Source organism: Salmo salar, chromosome 14 (genome assembly GCF_965601325.2).
Source record: "Salmo salar chromosome 14, fSalSal1, whole genome shotgun sequence".
In the NCBI taxonomy this organism is placed as follows: domain Eukaryota; kingdom Metazoa; phylum Chordata; class Actinopteri; order Salmoniformes; family Salmonidae; genus Salmo; species Salmo salar.
Window position 1 is genome coordinate 103018940 of NC_138304.1, and position 18166 is coordinate 103037105.

An 18166-nucleotide genomic window follows, 5' to 3' on the forward strand; every position below is an offset into this window, starting at 1 on the left:
TCCATTCGCGCAGAATACTTGATTCCCTTTAAAACCGTTTTCTCCACGCGAACTTCTGAAGCCAGGTCACCAGCTATAACATTCACCAATTTCAGCGTCTAACACCCAGAGTACATTAATATCCTCTACTTGCTCCCGCCTTTCACTCTCACATCAATCGCTTTAGCCTTTCACTCACAACAATCGCTTTTGCCTTTCACTCACAACAATGTTTCCTCATTTAATGCCAACATCCAATTGTGTCCCTTATTCCATCATGCAATGCAGACATACAGGTGTATTCCTAATTTCATCATGTAATGCAGACCTACAGGTGCTTCACTCATTTCATCATGCAATGCAGACACACAGTTGTATCACTCATTTCATCATGCAATGCAGACCTATAGGTGCTTCACTCATTTCATCATGTAATGCAGACCTATAGGTATATCACTCACCCCTTATTTAATGTAATCATACAGGTGCTATTCCCCAAAAGTATGAATAAGTCTACTAACCTTGTTATTTACAGCTGAGTTTTTCAATGTTCGTTGAATCTCGTCACCACCTCTGTCGCGTAGCAATGATCAACAACCAATTTGACAGAGCTTGAAGAATTTTGAAAACAATTTATTTATTTTATTTTAACTTTTATTTATCTAGGCAAGTCAGTTAAGAACAAATTCTTATTTACAATGACGGCCTACACCGAGACGACGCAGGGCCAATTGTGCGCCGCTCTGTGGGACTCCCAATCACGGCCTGTTGTGATACAGCCTGGAATCGAACCAGGGTGTCTGTAGTGATGCCTCTATCACTGAGATGCAGTGCCTTAGACCGCTGCGTCACTTGGGAGCCCAAAGGATAAATGTTGCACAATCCAGGTGTGGAAAGCTCTTAAAGTTACCTGACAAAGCTTGAGAGGATCTGCAGAGAAGAATGGGAGAAACTCCCCAAATACATGTGTGCCAAGCGTGTAGCATCATACCTAAGAAGACTCGAGGCTGTAGTCTCTGCCAAAGGTGCTTGCACAAAGTACTGAGTAAAGGGTCTGAATACTTATGTAAATGTGATATTTCCTGTTTTTTTTATTTATACATTTGAAAAAAGAAACTGTTTTTGCTTCGTCATTATGGGGTATTGTGTGTAGATTGATGAGAAAAAAACTAGTTAATTCATTTTAGAATAAGTCTGTAACATTACTAAATGTGGAAAAAGTAAATGGGGTCTGAAAAGTTTCCTCCGGGATGCTGGCCTTCTAGGCAGAGTTGCAACGAAAAAGCCATATCTCAGACTGGCCAATAAAAAGAAAAGATTAAGATGGGCAAAAGAACACAGACACTGGACAGAGGAACTCTGTCTAGAAGGCCAGCATCCCGGAGTCGCCTCTTCACTGTTGACATTGAGACTGGTGTTTTGCGAGTACTATTTAATGAAGCTGCCAGTTGAGGACTTGTGAGGCGTCTGTTTCTCAAACTAGACACTCTAATGTACTTGTCCTCTTGCTCTGTTGTGCACCGGGGCCTCCCACTCTTTCTATTCTGGTTAGAGACAGTTTGCGCTGTTCTGTGAAGGGAGTAGTACACAGCGTTGTACGAGATCTTCAGTTTCTTGGCAATTTCTTGCATGGAATAGCCTTCATTTCTCAGAACAAGAATAGACTGACTCGTTTCAGAAGAAAGTTCTTTGTTTCTGGCCATTTTGATCCTGTAATCGAACCCACAAATGCTGATGCTCCAGATACTCAACTAGTCTAAAGAGGGCCAGTTTTATTGCTTCTTTAATCAGAACAACAGTTTTCAACTGTGCTGCCATAATTGCAAAAGGGTTTCCTAATGATCAATTAGCCTTTTAATATGATAAACTTGCTTAGCTAACACAACGTGCCATTGGAACACAGGAGTGATGGTTGCTGATAATGGGCCTCTGTACGCCTATGTAGATATTCCATTTAAAAAAAAAATCGAACGTCTCCAGCTACTATAGCCATTTACAACATTAACAATGTCTTCATTGTATTTGTGATCAATTTGATGTTATTTTAATGGACAAAATAAATTGTGGTTCTTTCAAAAACAAGGACATTTCTAAGTGACCCCAAACTTTTGAACGGTAGTATATATATACCGGGTGCGTTTAATAATGACATATTATATTACTACCTTCTTCAGGGTGGATATATACTGCGTGTGTTTAATAATTTTGCCACTGTTTATCATTTGTTCTTTTGTGTCAACAGAGTCAAGCAGTAGAATCGATGACGACTGTCCCAGAGACAGATCTACACTGCTGATGTTGTTCATCCCTGCCGGAGGCTTGGTTATCTTCCTCATATTCCTTTACTTACGACACAAACGGACATGGAAAGCCACGTCTAAATCACAAAATATGACAAAAATAACTGGGCGTAAACAAACTTGTGACAAGAACACTGGTCCTCTAAAGTCAAGGACATCCAACTGCGATTCGGACGTCTCACCTCCAAGCCCAGTACATGAAATTTAAGGGACTCCATTGATCATTCTCTGTGTTTCTGTTCTAGTAGTCTCATGGTAACATGCTTCCTAGGGCTGAGAATGCTGCAAATCCAGTCGGCAGTCTAGCAGTAACAATGAATCACTGTTTCATTAGGTGGTTTTAACATTAAATGACTCTTTCTTCTCTTCATTGCCTAACACGTTATCACTGGGTCAGATTACTGGAAAGGGAACAAAGCTTCTATTGAGAGAGAGTCTCATTACAGACCTGAGGGGAAACAATCTGACAGATTTGGTGGGAGGGGCCCCTAACAACAATCCAGAACAGTGTTTATGGGAAACGACAGACATTTGTTGACAATATTTACATTTATTTTCCTGTGTAAAGTGCATTGAAAGTATTCAGAACCCTTGACTTTTTCGACATTTTGTTACATTTACAGCCTTATTTTCCTCATCAATCTACACACAATATCCCATAATGACAAAGTAAAAACAGGTTTTAAGAAATTTTGTCAAATGTAAAAAAAAAAAAAAAACAGCTTCTTTACGTAAATATTCAGACCCTTCGCTATGAGACTTTAAATGGAGCTCAGGTGCATCCCGTTTCCATTGATCATCCTTGAGATGTTTCTACAACTTGATTACACAGCATATGGTTCAGCATATGGTTCAGCAAGAGTCCACCTGTGGTAAATTCAATTGATTCGACATGATTTGGAAAGGCACAAACCTGTCTATATAAGGTCCCACAGTTAACAGTGCAAAGTCAAAGTAAAAACCAAGCCATGAGGTCGAAGGAATTGTCCGTAGAGCTCCGAGACAGGATTGTGTCGATGCACAGATCTGAGGAAGGGTAACTAAACATTTCTGCAGCATTCAAGGTCCCCAAGAACACAGGGGCCTCCATCATTCTTGAATGGAAGAAGTTTGGAACCACCAATACTCTTCCTAGAGCTGGCCGCCCAGCCAAACTGAGCAATCGGGAGAAGGGCCTTTGTCAGGGAGATGATCAAGAACCCGATGGTCACTCTGACAGCGCTCCAGAGTTCTTCTGTGGAGATGGGAGAACCTTCCAGAAGGGCAACCATCTTTGCAGCACTCCACCAATCAGGCCTTTATGGTAGCGTGGCCAGACGGAAGCCACTCCTCAGTAAAAGGCACATAACAGCCCGCTTGGAGTTTGCCAAGAGGAACATAAAAACTCTCAGACCATGAGAAACAAGATTCTCTGGTCTGATGAAACCAAGAGTGAACTCTTTGGCCTGAATGCCAAGTGTCACATCTGGAGGAAACCTGGTACCATCCCTACAGTGAAGCATGGTGGTGGCAGCATCAGTCTGTTGTGATGTTTTTCAGCGGCAGGGACTGAGAGACTAGTCAGGATTGGGGGAAAGATGAACGGAGCAAAGTACAGAGATCCTTGATGAAAACCTGCTCCAGATGTTTTTCAGACTGGGGCGAAGGTTCCCCTTCCAACAGGACAATGACCCTAAGCACACAGCCAAGACAATGCAGGAGTGGCTTCGGGACAAGCCTCTGAATGTCCTTGAGTGGCCCAGCCAGAGCCCGGACTTGAACCCGATCGAACATCTCTGGAGAGACCTGAAAATAGCTGTGCAGCGACGCTCCCCATCCAACCTGACAGAGCTTGAGAGGATCTGCAGAGAAGAATGGGAGAAACTCCCCAAATACAGGTGTGCCAAGCTTGTAGCGTCATACCCAAGAAGACTCGAGGCTGTAGTCGCTGCTAAAGGTGCTTCAGCAAAGTACTGAGTAAAGGGTCTGAATACTTATGTAAATGTGATATTTCAGGGGTTTTTTAATTCTAAAAACCTGTTGTGGCTTTGTCATTATGTGGTTTTGTGTTTAGATTGATTATAAAACACATTTTTTAATCAATTTTAGAATAAGGCTGTAACGTAACAAAATGTAGAAAAAGTCAAGGGGCACACCTGTATTGTACAATATTTGCCCATTTATTATTTTTACAATTCTTCAATCTCCATCAAATTGGTTGTTGATCATTGCTTGATTATTTTCCCTTAACCCTACCATCCCTTACCTAATTGGAGTAAACTAATGGACAACAACACTTAGGCTTCTACTTCCAGCTTATACATTCTATATACATTTTACGGACACAGTATAGTTTGAAATAGTTGTCTTTTGTCCCATCTTTCAGCTCCACTCAACCCCTCCCATCTATCTCTGAACACCATCCTGTTGTGATTTCTATTTGCCGTATATTTTTCAACTGTGCTGTGATGTTTCACAAAAGTTCTGAACCTTTCTATTCTCATAGATTCTACATATTGTAAATTAAATATATTTTTTTTTGCTAAGAGTATTATACTATTATTTCAATTGACTATGACCTTTTTAAATCACCCAGCAGTGCTATTTGCTCCAGGTAAATATTGCAGTTCTTCAGCCATTCCTGGACCTGTGACCAAAAACAACCTACATATGGACAGTACAAAAACAAATGATCTAATGATTCTGTCTCTTCGCAGAAAAATCTGCAGAGCTGGTATAGTTGTATCCCCCATATAAATAACATTCCATTGGTTGCAAAAGTTTTGTATAATAATTCAAATTTAAGTTTTGAATCCAGCATTTGTGTATATCAGTTGATAAACCATGTGCCATGGAATTTGTAAATTGAAAATTTCTTCCCAACAATTTTGCAATCCATATTGCACAGCTGTCAATTTTTTGGTCCTTAATTGAAATTGTTATGCTTTTTATTTATCGCAATTATCTTTAGCCAATTTTAGTCTTTAATGCAGGGCCAACAGTAAAGTTCCTTACTTTCCTCTTCCATTTTTGCAGTAATGCTGCAATAAATTGGTTCTAATTTTGAGTAGAGCAGATATTTCCATATATTTATTTAGCTACATGTGTGAAATAACTCCACCAGTCCTATTTATGAAGATACCATTTCTTCTTTGTATATAATCCATTTGTATATTTCAGTTTAAGCATAATATTTGTTGTAATATCTGTTCTGTGTTTTCTGGTGGATTAAACTGAAATTGCAATCAACCTTCTATGGCTTGTTTGAAAAATAGCAATATTTTGGAGATTATTTTATTTTCAAATAACCGAAAGTGAGAGGTTGTAATCTGAATAAAGGGAAAAAGGCCATTCTTGAACATGAGGTGAGACATTCTTACTAATCGGCTTTTCAAGACGATTTAAGTCAAAACTGTAACTAGGCCACTGGATTTTTTTGGTTTCAGTCTTGTTACAGGTTCTTTTACTGTCTCAACCTGTGTGAAACCAGACAATGTAATTCAAGGAGTCAGCCTGAGGTCAGGAAAACAACAATAATGAGTGTCTGACTTGGCTTTAGGCAGACAATAGTCTCCCAGGCTTTAGGCAGACAATAGTCTCCCAGGCTTTAGGCAGACAATAGTCTATATATACACATATACATACATATATACATATATATATATATATATATATATATATATACATACACTTACATATATACAGTGGGGAGAACAATTATTTGATACACTGCCAATTTTGCAGGATTTCCTACTTACAAAGCATGTAGAGGTCTGTCATTTTTATCATAGGTACACTTCAACTGTGGGAGACAGAATCTAAAAATCCAGAAAATCACATTGTATGATTTTTAAGTAATTAATTTGCATTTTATTGCATGACATAAGTATTTGATCACCTACCAACCAGTAAGAATTCCGGCTCTCACAGACCTGTTAGTTTTTCTTTAAGAAGCCCTCCTGTTCTCCACTCATTACCTGTATTAACTGCACCTGTTTGAACTCGTTACCTGTATAAAACACACCTGTCCACACACTCAATCAAACAGACTTCAACCTCTCCACAATGGCCAAGACCAGAGAGCTGTGTAAGGACATCAGGGATAAAATTGTAGACCTGCACAAGGCTGGGATGGGCTACAGGACAATAGGCAAGCAGCTTGGTGAGAAGGCAACAACTGTTGGCGCAATAATTAGAAAATGGAAGAAGTTCAAGATGACGGTCAATCACCCTCGGTCTGGGGCTCCATGCAAGATCTCACCTCGTGGGGTATCAATGATCATGAGGAAGGTGAGGGATCAGCCCAGAACTACACGGCAGGACCTGGTCAATGACCTGAAGAGAGCTGGGACCACAGTCTCAAAGAAAACCATTAGTAACACACTACGCCGTCATGGATTAAAATCATGCAGTGCACGCAAGGTCCCCCTGCTCAAGCCAGCGCATGTTCAGGCCCGTCTGAAGTTTGCCAATGACCATCTGGACGATCCAGAGGAGGAATGGGAGAAGGTCATGTGGTCTGATGAGACAAAAATAGAGCTTTTTGGTCTAAACTCCACTCGCCGTGTTTGGAGGAAGAAGAAGGATGAGTACAACCCCAAGAACACCATCCCAACCATGAAGCATGGAGGTGGAAACATCATTCTTTGGGGATGCTTTTCTGCAAAGGGGACAGGACGACTGCACCGTATTGAGGGGAGGATGGATGGGGCCATGTATCGCGAGATCTTGGCCAACAACCTCCTTCCTTCAGTAAGAGCATTGAAGATGGGTCGTGGCTGGGTCTTCCAGCATGACAACGACCCGAAACACACAGCCAGGGCAACTAAGGAGTGGCTCCGTAAGAAGCATCTCAAGGTCCTGGAGTGGCCTAGCCAGTCTCCAGACCTGAACCCAATAGAAAATCTTTGGAGGGAGCTGAAAGTCCGTATTGCCCAGCGACAGCCCCAAAACCTGAAGGATCTGGAGAAGGTCTGTATGGAGGAGTGGGCCAAAATCCCTGCTGCAGTGTGTGCAAACCTGGTCAAAAACTACAGGAAACGTATGATCTCTGTAATTACAAACAAAGGTTTCTGTACCAAATATTAAGTTCTGCTTTTCTGATGTATCAAATACTTATGTCATGCAATAAAATGCAAATTAATTACTTAAAAATCATACAATGTGATTTTCAGGATTTTTTTGATTCCGTCTCTCACAGTTGAAGTGTACCTATGATAAAATTTACAGACCTCTACATGCTTTGTAAGTAGGAAAACCTGCAAAATCGGCAGTGTATCAAATACTTGTTCTCCCCACTGTACATATACATATACACACACACACACACACAAACACATATATATATATATATATACACACACACACATTTACATACATACATATATATATATACACATACACACATATACATATATACACATATTAGGGATGCACATTTTAACGGTAAACATATCGGAATCGGCCGATATTAGCTAAACATCCGTAAAATTTTGCGCTAGACGTGCAACACAGCATTCCTAACTTAGCCCACAATGTCTGCTGTGTGGATCGAGCAATCAACAAGTCGAGCAGTCATTTGAAAGAGACAACTCAAAGGCCAAATCCATTTCCCCCAAAATAATGGAATTCATTGTCCTTGACAATCAATCGTTCTCTGTTGTGGGTGATGTTGGCTTTCGCGACATGGTCGAGCACCGGGTACACACTACCAAGTGCACTATTTTTCAGATGTTGCCCTACCGGAGTTACACATGTCATGATGGGGCACTTTCGGGGTGTAGATCGTGGCTTCCCTCCCCCTCTCTCTCTCACTCTCTCTCTCCTAAACCCAGGTTTTATTGCCTAGGTCATACATTTCTGGCAGTGACTCTTTCCCCTTGGTCATGCAGAGAGAGAGAGAGAGAGCACAGTGAACAAAGGATTTCACTTGGCCAAACTCCTAAATCCCCAAAATGGGAGAATGAAACAATGTCCACTTTTGAGAGTGTTGGAATGGTCCGTGGACACTTAAGGAACAGTTATGTTGAGTGTGTTTCATTTAGTGACCTCATAAAGGAGGTCACTAGCTTAGTGTATGTAAACTTCTGACCCACTGGAATTGTGATACAGTGAATTATAAGTGAAGTAATCTGTCTGTAAACAATTGTTGGAAAAATGACTTGTCATGCACAAAGTAGATATCCTAACTGACTTTCCAAAACTATAATTTGTTAACAAGAAATTTGTGAAGTGGTTGAAAAATGAGTTTAATTGACTCCAACCTAAGTGTATGTAAACTTCTGACTTAAACTGTATCATTACTAGACTGCAGCTAGAAATTATGTAAACCTAGGGTGAGAATACCGATAACCGCCAAAACATCTATTCTAAAAACAATGGACGCCTGACGTAACCATTACAACAGACACTATCCCGAGCCGCTGATAAAGCTACAACCATGAAAGACGTTGTGACTTCTGGGGAAGTAACCAGAGAGTCTCTGATGAACTGACTCTCCAGCAGACGGACTGACAATTCCAACAGAGAAGACAACAACGACATACAGGCGTAAATATATTTATTGCAGTTATTCCCGAATGAGCGGCCGTTCATGTGCAAAGGATTAGCATTTCAATGAATATAATTACCCACTGTGTGTAGTGAATCCATTTTCTCTTTCCCGCTCCTTTAAATCGGTCCACACCCACTTTTCTTTACCCACCAAGCCGTCATATCGGCTTAGCCCACTAGGGAATCTTCCCTATCATTGTTAGTTACCAATATCTACTGATTGTTTGTTTGTTTATGCATTTCTGTGATTATTTAGTTCGTAAATAAATGATTAAGCCAATTGGTGTATGGATGATTCATGGTTTAGGCTGGGTTCGTGCAGATAACCAACAATTCTAAGATGTTTGAAATGAGACTGACGTAAGGTAAAGAATAATTCATTAATTGAAGACTAATTGATCAGATATTAAAATATCTGAAGCGTTATATTCGGACAATTCTAAGCTTTTAATTTGAAACGTCAAATAACACAGTTCTATTATAGAATGTTGTGGTGTTCTGAATTTGCACGTCCAAGCCAAGCGCCACCACTACTATCAGTAGCACTGTCAAAGCTGTACAAAAAAGTCTGCAAACACCGGCCACGAGCGATGTGTTTACAATACCGCGTTGGTAATAAAGCATTATTTGTTTGATCGCATCTTATGGGGTAGCTAGCTAGCTTTAGCTTGATACCTAGCTAGCACCAATACAACTAGCCTGAAAACAATGACAAGTAGAAACTGCAGTCATTTTCATTATTTTTAGCAATGATTTAGGAATCCATGTGAGTAAGTATTAGCTAGGTAGAAACTTGATGTTCGCCTATTGATATTGAACTTCAGTTCATGAAAATAAATTGCTAGCCAGCTACTTAACCCTCTTGCCCAAAGCTAACGTTATAAGCAGCCAGCTAGCTTCATCTGGCTAGTGAGGGTCGACCGGACAGGGTCATGTGTTGTGAAGCTAGCCACAATAAGGATTAGGCACAATAGTGGAATTTGCGGTTTGCCTTCAAAATAAAAGTACCTCTTTGAAAGTGATGCAGAAGGTTACAATTGGTGGAATCTTGCCATATTTAGACTGGATAATGTTAAACAAGGTTGGAATGTGAAGCAATGAAATGGGGTATCAGTCTACTTGGTGACACCCACAGAACACAACTGTGAAGCGTTTACACAAATATTAGCGTTGTAGCTCTTATCGCGGGTCTGTGACTGTGTGAAATCACCTCCCCAGTCAGCCTATTGTGTGTATTGACATTCATGTTGCACTGTACAGCTTTACCTAAGGATTGGGGAATCAGTCTACTCAATACTCAAGATATTTTTTCCTCAGAGTTAACAAGATGGCGCTGATAGAGATGGCAGCTTCACTTCTAGTCCTTAGGAAACTGTGCAGTATTTAGCTTTTTTAATGTATAATTTCTTACGTTGTTAGCCTAGAAAACCTTAACCTCTCTGGGCTAGGCGGGACGAATTCGTCCCACCTACTCAACAGCCAGTTGAATCCTGTGGCGCGTTATTCAAATACCTTAGAAATGCTATTACTTCAATTTCTCAAACATATGACTATTTTACAGCATTTTAAAGACAAGACTCTCGTTAATCTAACCACACTGTCCGATTTCAAAAAGGCTTTACAAACATTAGATTATGTCAGCAGAGTACCCAGCCAGAAATAATCAGACACCCATTTTTCAAGCTAGCATATAATGTCACATAAACCCAGAAGACAGCTAAATGCAGCACTAACCTTTGATGATCTTCATCAGATGACAACCCTAGGACATTATGTTATACAATACATGCATGTTTTGTTCAATCAAGTTCATATTTATATCAAAAACCAGCTTTTTACATTAGCATGTGACGTTCAGAACTAGCATACCCCCCGCAAACCTCCGGTGAATTTACTAAATTACTCACGATAAACGTTCACAAAAAACATAAAAACTATTTTAAGAATTATAGATACAGAACTCCTTTGTGCAATCGAGGTGTCCGATTTTAAAATAGATTTTCGGTGAAAGCACATTTTGCAATATTCTCAGTAGATAGCCCAGCCATCACGGCTAGCTATTTAGACACCCACCAAGTTTAGCCCTGACCAAAGTCAGATTTACTATTACAAAAGTTTGATTACCTTTGATGTTCTTCGTCAGAATGCACTCCCAGGACTGCTACTTCAATAACAAATGTTGGTTTGGTTCAAAATAATCCATCGTTATATCCAAATAGCGGCGTTTTGTTTGTGCGTTCAAGACACTATCCCAAGTGTAAATAAGGGTCATGAGCATGGCGCAATTCGTGACAAAAAAATTCTAAATATTCCATTACGATAATATTCCGACCGGGAATCTGCGTTTAGGTAAACAGAGGAAAGAAAACAAAGCATTCGGTCGACGCGGGCACACGCCTGAGTCTCACAGTACTGTAACCAGCCACTACCCAAACGCGCTACTTTTTTTCAGCCAGAGCCTGCAAAGCCACGATTCAGCTTTTTGACGCCTTCTGAGAGCCAATGGGAGCCATAAGAAGTGTCACGTTATAGCAGAGATCCTCAGTCTTCAATAAACAGAGGCAAGAAGAACGACACCTTGTCAGACAGGCCACTTCCTGCATGAAATCTCAGGTTTTTGCCTGCCATATGAGTTCTGTTATACTCACAGACACCATTCAAACAGTTTTAGAAACTTTAGGGTGTTTTCTATCCAAAGCCAATAATTATATGCATATTCTAGTTACTGGGCAGGAGTAGTAACCAGATTAAATCGGGTACGTTTTTTATCCAGCCGTGTCAATACTGCCCCCTAGCCCTAACAGGTTGTGTTATTACATACAGCCGGGAAGAACTATTGGATATCAGAGAGACATCAACTTACCAGCACTACGACTTTCCCAAAGCGGATCCTTTGTCTGCATCTCCCAGGGCATTTGAACTGATTCCAGAGGCCGACCCAAAACAACGCCGCCGGAGGAGAGAGAGCCGGAGCGGTCTTCTAGTGAGGTGTTGGAGGCGTGCACACCAACTAACCGCTTCCGAGTATATTACTTGCTAATGTCCAGTCCCTAGTTAACAAAGTCAATGAAATCAGGGCTAGAGTTGCTTTCCAAATAGATATCTGGGATTGTAACATACTCTGTTTCATGGAAACATGGCTAGCTTGGGATATGCTGTCGGAGTCGGTACAGCCAACGAGATTTTCAGTGAATCGCGCCGACAGGAATAAACATCTTTCCGGTAAGGAGAAGGGCGGGGGTGTATTTTTCATTATTAACGACTCATGGTGTAATCGTAACAACATACAGGAACTCAAGTCCTTTTGTTCACCTGACCTAGAATTCATCACAATCAAATGCCGACAGTATTATCTCCCAAAATAACTCTCCTCGGCTATTGTCACAGCGGTGTCTACCACCCAAAGCCGATACAAAGACGGCCCTCAAGGAACTTCACTGGACTTTATGCAAACTGGAAAGCATATATCCTGAGGCTGCATTTATTGTAGCTGGGGATTTTAACAAAGCTAATTTGAGAACAAGGCTACCTAAATTCTATTCACTCGTGTACTGCATATCAAATGCAGTACAAGAGTGAGTAACACGCTCGACCATTGTTACTCTAACTTCCGCAATGCATACAAGGCCTTCCCCCGCCCTACTTTTGGCAAATCTGACCATGACTCCATCTTGTTGCTCCCTTCCTATAGGCAGAAACTAAAACAGGAAGCGCACGTGCTTAGGTCTATCCAACGCTGGTCTGACCAATCGGATTCCACGCTTCAAGATTGCTTCGATCACGTGGACTGGGATATGTTCTGGGTAGCCTCGGAGAATAACATTGACGTATACGCTGACTCAGTGAGCGAGTTTATAAGGAAGTATATAGGAGATGTTGTACCCACTGTGACTATTAAAACCTTCCCTAACCAGAAACAGTGGATAGATGGCAGCATTTGCAATAAACTGAAAGCACGTTCCACTGCATTTAATCATGGCAAGGCGACTGGGAATATGGCCGAATACAAACAGTGCAGTTATTCCCTCCGTAAGGCAATCAAACAAGCAAAGTGTCAGTATAGAGACAAAGTGGAGTCGCAATTTAACGGCTCAAACACGAGACGTATGTGGCAGGGTCTACAGACAATCACGGATTATAAAGAGAAAACCAGCCCCTTCGTGGACATCGACGTCTTGCTCCCAGACAAACTAAACACCTTCTTTACGTGCTTTGAGGATAATACAGTGCCACCGACACGGCCCGCTACCAAAGACTGTGGGCTCTCCTTCTCCGTGGCCGATGTGGGTAAAATATTTAAAAGCGTTAACCCTCGCAAGGCTGCCGACCCAGACGGCATCCCGGCACTGACGTCCTCAGAGCATGCGCAGACCAGCTGGCTGGCGTGTTTACAGACATATTCAATCAATCCCAACCCAGTCTGCTGTCCCCACATGCTTCAAGATGGCCACCAAAGTTCCTGTTCCCAAGAAAGCAAAGGTAAGGGAACCAAATGACTATCGCCCCGTTGCACTCTCTTCTGTCATCATGAAGTGCTTTGAGAGACTAGTCAAGGATCATATCACCTCCACCCTACCTGTCACCCTAGACCCACTTCACTTTGCTTACCGCCCCAGTAGGTCCACAGACGATGCAATGGCCATCACACTGCACACTGCCCTATCCCATATGGACAAGTGGAATACCTATGTAAGAATGCTGTTCATTGACTACAGCTCAGCATTCAACACCATAGTACCCTCCAAACTCATCAGCTTGAGACCCTGGGTCTCAACCCTGCCCTGTGCAATTGGGTCCTGGACTTCCTGACGGGTCGCCCCCAGGTGGTGAAGGTAGGAAACTATCTATTCAATTATGGCATAATTCTATTCATTTGCATCACTGTCAATGACATACTTTTATTTTGAAGGCTAACCGCAAAGTCCACTATTGTGGCTAATCCTTATTGTGGCTAGCTTCACATAGATGGGTCCGACCACCATTAATCAATTAAGAACTGTCTTATAAATGAGGGTTATTTTAGATGATGACACCTAGCTATATAGTTGGTTAGCTAGCTAACTATAGCTACTGAAACAGATTGTCGTTTTGCTATGTTTTTGGAGAAGAACATTGTTTGCATCCATGAGCTAACTAGCTTTTTTTTATGACCAGCACTGTAGGTGCGTGAGACAACTTTACCAGCATCATAGCATACGTATCGATGAATCGTTGTAACATATGAAATACGACTCATAGCGTAATCAATGAATAAAAACTACGTAAAACATTTATGAATGTGTTAAATTATTATGTGACGTGCAGTCATATTCACGTCCTGATTGGTCAACAAGCTTATTTGACACTACAAATAGTGCTTTTTAACGTGCATCTTTTTTTGACACGCAAAGACCCAAACGGCGTTCCATAGAAATCCTGATTGAGAATGAAACGACTGAACAAATGAACAATGAAACATCACAGCAAGTAAGTGAAAGAAATAGGTTTTGATGACGTTTTACTGGTAATGGGGACATACGTAAATGCCATCAAAAAGACTTTTTGGTCAGTGTGGTGTATGTGTGTGTGTGTGTAACCTTTATTTAACTAGGCAAGTCAGAAAATAACAAATTCTGGAACTATTTAACTGTACTATAATGCTCAAAAGGCAGCTAAAATGTAAAATGCGGTTATCGGTATCGTTTTCTTGGGAGGGGAAAGGAAAATATTGGTTATCAGTATGGACCAAAAACATCATAGCGGAGCATCCCTAGTTAAAACATGGTAATAATGGTCCTCTGAGTATATAAAAAAAGGTTTGATATACCTCAACTGGTATGCCATCCAGCCCTGGAGAGTTCCCGGACTTAAAGGCTTTAATTGCATCCAGAAGTTCCTCCTTTGTAATTGAGTCTTTCTGTACAGCTGTTAATTTTACAATTAACACAATTATCTTTGGTTAGAGGAAATGGAGGAGACAAACAAAAACATATCCTTAAAGTACTTTGCTTCTTCTTTTCAAAATATAATTTTGTGAATCATGGGTGACTCCGTCATTTGTAAAAAGTTTCAGTAAATTCTTTTTTGGTAGCATTTCTATGTTGAAGAATAACAAAATAATTTAATGCATTTTTCTGTTACTTTTCTCCATGCTGGCCTTCTAGGCAGAGTTCCTCTGTCCAGTGTCTGTGTTCTTTTGCCCATATTAATCTTTTCTTTTTATTGGCCAGTCTGAGAGATGGCTTTTTCTTTGCAACTCTGCCTAGAAGGCCAGCATCCATGTACGGCTGTTATTTTCCCCCATATTCCATCCAGTTTGCTTAATTTTTTTAATAATATATTACACTTGATCTTTCTTGAAAAAGTTCTTTCATTTCTTTTTGTGTTTCCTCTTACTTACTCTGAGCCTCCATGGTAAAGTTTTTATTGCCATCTATCTGTAGCTGTTAGTCCTTTTATTTCCTTTGTAAGTATGGCCTCTTTTGGCCTAAATTGCTTTTGTTGTAGGGATGAGTACTGAATTGCATGGCCTGTAATTACACATTTAAAAGTTTCCTATACAATAAGGGGATTTGCTGTACCTATGTTATTCCCGAAAATTGCAGTTATAAATTATTCTGTCCTGGTTAAAAACAAGTTATCATCCAATAGGCTGTTTAAATTTCCAATATCCTCGCACACGTCGAAATTCAGTAAGAGTAATATATATTCCAATTATCTTATGGTCCGACTGCATTCTATCCCCTATCAACATTTTTTTTTACTTTTGGTGCCAACGAGAATGACAAAAGAAAGTAGTCAAGACGGAACTCAGCAAAAAAATAAACGTCCCTTTTTCAGGACCCTGTCTTTCAAAGATAATTAGTAAAAATCCAAATAACTTCACAGATCTTCATTGTAAAGGGTTTAAACGCTTGTTTCCCATGCTTGTTCAATGAACCATAAACAATTAATGAACATGCACCTGTGGAACGGTCGTTAAGACATTAACAGCTTACAGATGGTAGGTAATTAAGGTCACAGTTATGAAAACTTAGGACACTGAAGAGGCCTTTCTACTGACTCTGAAAAACTCCAAAAGAAAGATGCAAATTGCAATGTTCGTACTGTGAGACGCCTAAGACAGCGCTACAGGGAGACAGGACGGACAGCTGATCGTCTTCGCAGTGGCAGACCACGTGCAGCAACACCTGCACAGGATCAGTACATCCGAACATGACACCTGCGGGACAGGTACAGGATGGCAACAACAATTGCCCAAGTTACACCAGGAACGCACAATTCCTCCATCAGTGCTCAGACTGTCCACAATAGGCTGAGAGAGGCTGGACTGAGGACTTGTAGGCCTGTTGTAAGGCAGGTCCTCACCAGACATCTACGGTAACAACGTCGCCTATAGGCACAAACCCACCGTCACTGGACCAGACAGGACTGGCAAAAAGTGCTCTTCACTGACGAGTCTCGGTTTTGTCTCACCAAGGGTGATGGTCGGATTTGCGTTTATTGTCGAAGGAATGAGCGTTACACCGAGGCCTGTACTCTAGAGTGGGATCGATTTGGAGGTGAAGTTTCCATCATGGTCTGGGGCGGTGTGTCACAGCATCAATGGACTGAGCTTGTTGTCATTGCAGGCAATCTCAAAGCTGTTCATTACAGGGAAGACATCCTCCTCCCTCATGTGGTAGCCTTCCTGCAGGCTCATCCTGACATGACCCTCCAGCATGACAATGCCACCAGTCATACTGCTCGTTCTGTGCGTGATTTCCTGCAAGACAGGAATGTCAGTGTTCTGCCATGGCCAGAGAAGAGCCCGGATCTCAATCCCATTGAGCACGTCTGGGACCTGTTGGATCGGAGGGTGAGGGCTAGGGCCATTCCTCCCAGAAATGTCCGGGAACTTGCAGGTGCCTTGGTGGAAGAGTGGGGTAACATCTCACAGCAAGAACTGTCCATTATGGTGCAGTCCATGAGGAGGAGATGCACTACAGTGCTCAATGCAGCTGGTGGCCACACCAGATACTGACTGTTACTTTTGATTTTGACCCCCCCTTTGTTCAGGGACACATTATTCCATTTCTGTTAGTCACATGTCTGTGGAACTTGTTCAGTTTATGTCTCAGTTGTTGAATCTTTTTATGTTCATAGAAATTTCTACACATGTTAAGTTTGCTGAAAATAAACGCCGTTGACAGTGAGAGGACGTTTCTTTTTTTGCTGAGTTTATATCTCACTAGTTCAGGGTATGTAAGCCTCCATATTTCCACTAGTTCCAATGTATCCATGACATTCATGATTTCCTTAAGAGCATGAGGGTGATAGTCTGTAGTGCGATTTCCTTTTCAGTCCATTGAGGTATTTAAAAACAGTATTTTAAACTCCCACCTTAATATTAAGAGTCTTGTATTGCTTGTAGAGTTGATAAATTATTATATATATTTTCTAAGACCTGTGGATCATCATTATTTGGTCCGTAAAGGTTAATGAGCCATATCTATGGTCCAATAACATATTTTAAATCATCCATACCCCATGACTCCCACAATGTTACCAATTGTCTGGGATGTCAGACTAACAAGGTAACTTTTAATGTCAGCCTGCAATGGCCAACAATGAATGACTACACGGCACCCCCTTGTGGTGAAAATGAGGAGTCACAGGCTTGATGCAGCTACCGTAATTTCCAGACTATTAAGCGCACCTGAATATAAGCCGCACCCACTGAATTTAAAAAAATATATTATTTTGAACATAAATAAGCCGCACATGTCTATAAGCCGCAGGTGCCTACCGGTACATTGAAACAAATAAACTTTACACAGGCTTTAACGAAACACGGCTTGTAACAAAAAAACAAAAAATTTGCAGTAAACAGTAGCCTACCAAGAAAGTCATTGGTCACTATCTTCCTCCTCCTGTGCACTGAAATCACTGAATCTCCTTCAGTGTTGGAGTTGAATAGCCTCAGAATTGAGTCATCCGATATTGGATCGTTTTCATTGTCACTCTCGTCACTTTCATCCGGAGGCAAATCCCCCACTGAGCCCTCTTCAACATGCAGCAGTCCAGCCTTTTGAAACCCGTTGATGATAGTGGATTTTTTGACAATGCCCCACGCTGTCAGGACCCACAAATTTGAAAGCGGGAAAAATTAATATATTAGCCGCGTCATTGTTTAAGCCGCGAAGTTCAAAGCGTGGGAAAAAAGTTGCAGCTTATAGTCTGGAATTTACGGTACATGAGTAATTACAGGCAGGTATATGAGAACTATGTAAACCTACACTGGAATTACACTGTACTTCATACATACTTTTTCGATGACTTTACATGGTCAGAATAATTGAACCATTTCTCTCTGCCTCCTTTCCGCTCCTCTCCTC

The 18166-nt window shown here is 41.1% G+C and overlaps 1 protein-coding gene across 1 annotated transcript in view; it reads left to right on the top strand.

Annotated features, from left to right (window-relative positions):
• LOC123726888 (CD276 antigen) overlaps positions 1-2980 on the top strand; it is a 49070-nt gene extending 46090 nt beyond the window's left edge. The window contains exon 4 of the mRNA XM_045695059.2: positions 2222-2980. Within this exon, the coding sequence (XP_045551015.1) occupies positions 2222-2487 (266 nt within the window). The 3' untranslated portion in view covers positions 2488-2980. The remainder of the gene's footprint in view (positions 1-2221) is intronic.
• The last annotated feature ends 15186 nt before the right edge of the window (positions 2981-18166 follow it).